Genomic DNA, 6,989 nt, shown 5'->3' on the forward strand with positions numbered 1-6,989 from the left:
TGAAAGATATCCTGTAAGCTAGCCATCGTTGGCAAGGTCTTATTAAGTGTTGAGCAGGAGATGTGAGAGGAAGCGTGGGGAGGTCTGACTTGAATGCTGCGTGGGTGGCTCTCAAGCTGGAAGGGGAAAGGGGAATGACGATCCTGAAAAAGTTGGCGGAAGCCAGAGCTTTGAATCCAGACTCAGCCTGTATCCTGACTGAGGGGAGATAAGGTGGCAGCGCAGCTCGGGCTGCTTTCCTGGAATACAATCTGCATTTTGACACTCTCTGTTAAGCACTGCCCATCTGTATGTTATTCAGCCAGAGCCTCCAGGGAGAAAGAGGAACTCCAGACTCCGAAAGCCAGTGAGAAAGAAAGCAAAGGCACTCACTCTTCTGAGAAGGAACTGTTGCAAATTGACTTAGCAGTCCCACATCTGGAAGCTGATACTTAAAATAACCGAGGCGCCACTCGAGCAAGTGGGCCGGGGAGGCAATTAAAGCAGAAGCAAGAAGCAAGAAACTGGAAGATCCCTGCTGAATGTAAAGGGAGGAGATGGCTTTGATCTTGGCCTGGACCCTGATTTTTCCTATATTCTCCTTCCTGGGATGTTTCTCCTTAAGCTCAGCTTCGGCAGAGGACAACGCTTTTCATTTTGACACTGAAGAGAGCTCAGCCCACGGTAGCCAAGACAATAGCCTTCTCAGAGGGCAGCAGCAAGCTATAGTTTTTACAAGCTGGTCGCATTTTGCTGAGGTACAGTCACTCTCCTGTCTGTTGACCTTTCTCCTCCTTTGTATCCTTTCTCTCATATTTGTTTAAGACTTCAAACGGGTAATACAAATGTCCTCCACTTGAAAGCAGAAGTGTGGGGCTAGGAAGATTGTAAAGCTTTTTAAATGCTGCTAGAAAAGATTCCCTTTCAAATTCCAAAGTGCATCTCCTGGTGCAGTACTGTACTGCAAATTCAGGTTAGCTGGCTTGGCTTTTCATGAAAAAAAAAACAATAACTTGGCCTACCAAAGAGTTTCAAGTAAACTAACTTACAGTACCACTTTCCCTTTGAAAGAGAAGTTTGTACTTGTGTTGAGATTGAGGCCTCTGGAATTGCAGAAAGATTTGAGGAAAGAGTTATTGGTTTGTCAGGAGAGAAAAAAATAAGTTAAATAACAAAATCTGATGATTTCACTGTCTTTGACAGTAAGGATTTGTTTAGTTGCATGAATATACAGTTCATCCCATTCATTTCGGTTTGAACACATAGTCCCATGATCTATGTGAATCAATTGACCAGTAAAAGTTATTATATTGTTTAACTGCAAAATATGTATTCTTATGAGAAAAGATCTATTTTCCTTGTTTTAACTTGAGTATTTCTTGATTGTTACAATATTCTTATTTTTCTCAGCCAAAATCTTTATTAGGGTTGGTATCACCATGTGATTAACCTTCAAAAATTCCCTTAGAAACAAGGGAATATACCATATCCACTATGGTATAAAAGAAAGGACTTTGCACATGAAAAGGATGTGTGTACAGGACTGCATGCTCCTTAAATACAAATTAGGAACACCAATGAAAATAAGGCTTTGTATTATGGTTCTATGATTATATCACATGGGTCTATTCTATTCTCCCAATTTGGAAGTATAATGTTAGAAGTAGTTATATATCCTACTGAGTAGAATTCAAAACTGTAGTATGGTACAGAACCTTAGCCTATAGACTTTGTGTTACACCTAGAGGAATGTTTGTGCGCAACCTCATCAATACTTCATTTGCTTGTTTGGAAGTCATTGTCACAGAGTTCAGGACTTTTGTCATAACAATTGTTTTCTAAGTGTAAGTTCATAACACTCAACTTTAGAAAATAAATGGCTGAAGACCATCTGCAGCAAAATGTTCTTCTACCTTTATGAAAATAAAGAGTGTACTTTAATGACATAAAATTATAAGTATTTACTCAAGAAGATGTAAAATGTATGAGATAATGATAATGAAGTAGGTTTTATTTCCATCTTGGATACTTGTCATTGATTGATTTTGGTGTAAGTGTAATTCACAGCTGAGGTGGGAGGGGAAAACACAACTTGACTTGGGTGGGAGAAACTATATCCTGTAACAGTGATATTGTGTAGGAGGCAAATTAAGACAGAGAGGTCATGGGAAAGAAGAGAATTTGGACAATAACCTAGAAAGTGTGCAGAGCTTAGCCCAAAATGAATTCCCAGGATTGAAGCATTGGTTCATTACTACCGTACTAAATTTAACAGATACATGTATAGCAGGTTTTAAATTGAACATCTTGGTTTGCAGCTAAGCTTTCTTTGAACCAGTATTTAGCAAAAGAAGAATTTATAAAAATATATTATTGTTGTCATTGTAGTATTTTCCACAGTTTGAATTTCTTATTTTCATGAATAAGAAATTCTTGTGAAATCCTCGATACTCATGTTCAGAAGAAAAAAAAAGACCTCTAAAATCTGACAAGTAGTTGAACAGGAACTCCAGCTTAAGATTATATTAAATAGATGCATTGCTATAAGTATACCCCTCCCAATGCTGGATGCAAATTGCATACATTTGTTAGTATTTGCCAATAGCCATTAAAAATGGAATACCTTATTTTTTTATTGAGTAAAGTATCTGCTCAAATTTATTAGTATGCCTTATCAGAAAAAATACATTTATTTATTCATTTTTATCTTGCCTTTTTGCTCTAGCAAGCATTCATAAAAGAATGCTCATAAGAGAATATATGGGACAGTGACTCAATCAAAAATCAAAGACCAAAACTTATGCTTAACTTCTTTCCCCCGGGATCAATACATTTACTGCTTGATTGGCTGGGTGAGGTAGAAATAGCAAGACCTGAACATCTTAGCTCACAAAAATCCCCTAAATGGATGAATAAGATTAATTTGGGTTTCCTATCCCTGCACATTTTTACATTGGGTTAGGCTTCACCACAAATGTTTACTTTTAAGGAATTGCAGCCAAGCAAATATTTTTCTGCCAGCACCAGGCACTGCTTTAGTTGGAAATTAAATCTGGGTCAAGTTAATATCCACATCTCTGTACAGTATAGGCAAGCCCTTAATACTATAGGCAAGGAAGAATAAAGATGCAGTCTAAGCAGAAGGGCTTATTATTTCCATAGGAAATTTTAACCATACATGTTTCTCTAGGAAATCCAGTGGAAATTTGCTTTTAATTTGTGCTTTTAATTATTATTAACTAAATACATGCATCCTATTAATATTTAACATATATATTAATGTCTTCACAAACCATACTGTGCACAGAAAGTTTTCTCCAGTTAATTGGGTTTTTAGATTTTTATTTTTTTTTACTTATTTAGGTGTCTTTAAGTCAGTTTTGACTCTTGGCAATTACTCTACAGTTTTCTCAGCTACATTTTTGAAAATGTCTTGCCATTGCCTTCTTCCTAAGGCTGAGAGGGAGTGGTTGGCCCTGCTGGCTTTGTACCTAAGGGAGAACTAGAACTCAAAGTTTTTTGGTTTCGAGCCCAATGCTCTCAATTTGAATTTATAATACAAATTTTATTAGTGACTTTGATTGAATGACTTAGAAAAGCATTATGATGCACAATTATATCCTCAAAGATTACTAGCCCCAATGCAAGGTAATTGTCATTGCTGAATGACAGGTGATCTCCAACTGAGCATCTGGGGGTCCTCCTGAACCGATAACTCCTGCTCAAAGGGAAGGTGGCAACTTTGACCAAGGGGGAGATTGGCACAGCTCCATCTGGTGCACCAGTGCACAAGTTGTGTGGCTTCGTAGATCAAGAGGCTCTAGTTACTTTGATACTTGACTACTGCAATGTTCCTTACATGGGACTGCCCTTGAAAACTATTCTGAAGCTTCAGCTGGTCTAGAAAATAGTGCTCAGGGATGATGCTCCATTATGCCCACATAACACTTCTGCTCAGCAAGCTGCACTGGTTGCTAGTATTCGTCTGGGTGCAATTCAAAGTTCTAGTTATTACCTATAAAGCCCTACATGGCATGAGCCAGGTTACTTGAGGGACTGACTATTTCCCAAGGTTTCTGCCTGTCATAGAGCTTGCTCGTGGCCCTCACCCCGATAGCATTCAGTAAAGCCTTGAAGACTTGGCTGTTGTTCCAGGCCTTGGATTGAGATGGGCTCCTTGATGGATTCATCTTTCTTATTTTTCTTTACGTCTCTATATAGTGATGGGATCCCATCTTGTTTTAATTTGTATTGGATTTTTATGGTAATATATTGTGAGCCACTCAGAGTTATGGTATTTAGCACATTCTGTGTGCTAATTATAAACTAATTATTCCTTAGTTTCATTATCTGGATTGTTTCTGGATCCTGTCCTCTGGATTATCCTTTGGCCCTGATTTGCTCTCTTTCATCCTGCTTGTTCTTCACCCCTAATAAGCTGGAAAAACTCTTGGATGATCTAGCATCAATAAAGCTCATTCTACACATTCATGAACTCCATATAATTAGTTTACCAGTAGATTATCAGATGATGATGATGGTGGTGGTGGTGGTGGTGGTGGTGGTGGTGGTGGTGGTGGTGGTGGTGGTGGTGGTGGTGGTGGTGGTGGTGATGATGATGATGATGATGATGATGATGGTGATGGTGATGGTGATGGTGATGGTGATGATGTTATCCATTCACTCATGTCCAACTCTTGGCAATTCTATGGGCCAGGTCTCTCCACATCTTCCAATTTTGCACTACTTCTTGGAGTTTTTGAGTATTCTTTGGCTGGTAAATTATCCTTTAGTAGTAAAAATTAATCCTACTGTATTAGTTAATAATAGTATTGAACTGGAAACATTAAAGTTGCATCCAAAGCTAACTATCAGTCCTGGTTTGTATTAGAGGTGACATTGCTGGACAAGTTGCTTAGCATATAAGCATATGCAGAGTACCATAGATATTTAAAAAAAAGAGAGATACCATTGTGGTACCATAATGTACTTTGCATTATTTTGGTGTCATTGGATTCCTGCCTCACCAAGGCTCACGTCCTAGCAAAGTGGAATTAGAATTTTGTTCACTCTGCATTTTCTTTTTCTTGCTGTCAGTTTTTCTTCTCTATGAACAACTGTTATAGCACCTTCTATTTATTTTATTTTATTATTTAATTTTATTGATTTACATGGTCATACAACTCTGGTGTGGCATACAACTCTGGTGACTAATAATGATGATAAAATCATAAACAGTAAAACAAAAGATCATATATATCTATTCATCTATGTAATCCCCATATTCCAACCTTACTATCCAACAGTCAGAGGAAAAAATAGTTCTTTTTAGCTATCCAAAAGGTTAAGAAAGTGGGGATCTGCCAAAAAGCACCTTGGGACAACCATGACCTGGATGACTGAGAATCTCCATAGACACTTAGCTATGCACTTTGGGTTGAACACCCTTCGAATGGTGAGGAGTATGAACAGATTTCCAGACAAACATTGCAGACTACAGGAACCATTTGCACTTCAATTCGAGATGCAGACATTACAGACTCATTCCCTACAGCCTGTGCCTGTCTTCAACAGTGAAGGGACTCAGGGCAGAAAACATCCTGCAGCCAAGAAGGCTCCACACACATTTGCACTACTCAGGTGACCCTGAGGACACAGGTAAACCTCCAAATGGCCTCAACGACTCTCTCAAAGAATGCAAATGACCAGCTGTCTGCAAGGAATATGAATCCTTCCATTCCCCACTATCTAGTTAGAGCTGAAGAAGCTTCTTGGATGAGAAGAGAAATGTCTTCAAAGAAAAACAAGAAAGTCCAGTTGCCTCCTGAAAAAAGCGCCTTTGGGACAACCATGATCTGGATGACTGAGAATCTCCATAGACATGGACCTGCCAGATCTCAAGAAGAAGGTGATCCACTGGGGATGGGCTGCTACAGAAAAGGCATGGTTTCTATGTCCCACTAAAGGCAACATTTAAAGGAAGAGATCTGGATCATTCCTGTTCAATCCAATCTGGTGGAATGGACAGAAATTCTCAGGGAGAGCCAGTCCCAAAATAACCTGGCTCTGTGCCATGTAGACTTTAAAGGGGATAACCAGTACCTTGAATTACCCCAAAAGAAACTGGAAACCAGTGCAGCCTGCATAACAATAGTTTTACATTGACAAACTGAGAGGCACACAGTATTGCAGCAAGCTGGTGCATTCTGGATCAGTGGTGTTCAAAGTCAGTCCCACATAGAGCAATAATCCAACCAAGAAATAACCAAGGGATTAGTGACTATAAACAAAGTCTCCTGGTCCAGCAATTAGCACCTAAGATCTATTTGTGCAAAACACACACACACACATCAGCCACAGTTTCTATCTGCTCCTTGAACACGTGCCACAAATCTCCTCTTGTGTACCAGCTCTGTCTTCTTGTGCTGGCAAATTGGATGGACTGGGATCAAAGGGAAGAATAAGGAAATGTATGGTAGGAGCAGCAGGGAGAACTCTGACTTGTAGACTATTTTCTACAAATATTCAGATATGGGGGGTGAGGTTCTCAAAGGATATGCATGAGGATAAGTATAAAGTGGCAAGGCTTTGTATAATTGCACCCACCATCTCCTTGGCTGCATTGAGTTTTGAAATGCAACAAATGCATAGTCACTTGTTTTCCACACCAATTTAATTTTTTAAAAAATGAATTTGGAGATAGATATTCGCACTCATTTCTATTTTGCCTTTATCTACATGGAGGGAAGTGTGTAGTGGGGTGCCCCAGGGCTCTGTTCTGGGCCCAGTGCTCTTCAACATCTATATCAATGATTTGGACGAGGGGATAGATGGGGAACTCATCAAATTTGCAGACGACACCAAGCTGGCAGGAATAGCCAACACTCCAGAAGACAGACTTAAGATACAGAAGGATCTGGACAGACTTGAACACTGGGCGCTATCTAACAAAATGAAATTCAATGGTGAAAAAAGCAAGGTTCTACATTTAGGCAAGAAAAACCAAATGT

At 39.2% G+C, this 6,989-nt stretch overlaps 1 protein-coding gene across 1 annotated transcript in view; it reads left to right on the forward strand.

Moving 5' to 3' along the window:
- The first annotated feature begins 505 nt into the window (after positions 1-505).
- Positions 506-6,989, forward strand: part of LAMA4 (laminin subunit alpha 4) — a 96,592-nt gene continuing 90,108 nt past the window's right edge. Inside the window, exon 1 of the mRNA XM_015815630.1 lies at positions 506-737. Coding sequence (XP_015671116.1) covers positions 537-737 — 201 coding nt within the window. The 5' untranslated portion in view covers positions 506-536. The remainder of the gene's footprint in view (positions 738-6,989) is intronic.

The sequence above is a fragment of the Protobothrops mucrosquamatus genome, unplaced genomic scaffold (assembly GCF_001527695.2).
Source record: "Protobothrops mucrosquamatus isolate PMUCROS unplaced genomic scaffold, P.Mucros_1.0 scaffold357, whole genome shotgun sequence".
Taxonomy (NCBI): domain Eukaryota; kingdom Metazoa; phylum Chordata; class Lepidosauria; order Squamata; family Viperidae; genus Protobothrops; species Protobothrops mucrosquamatus.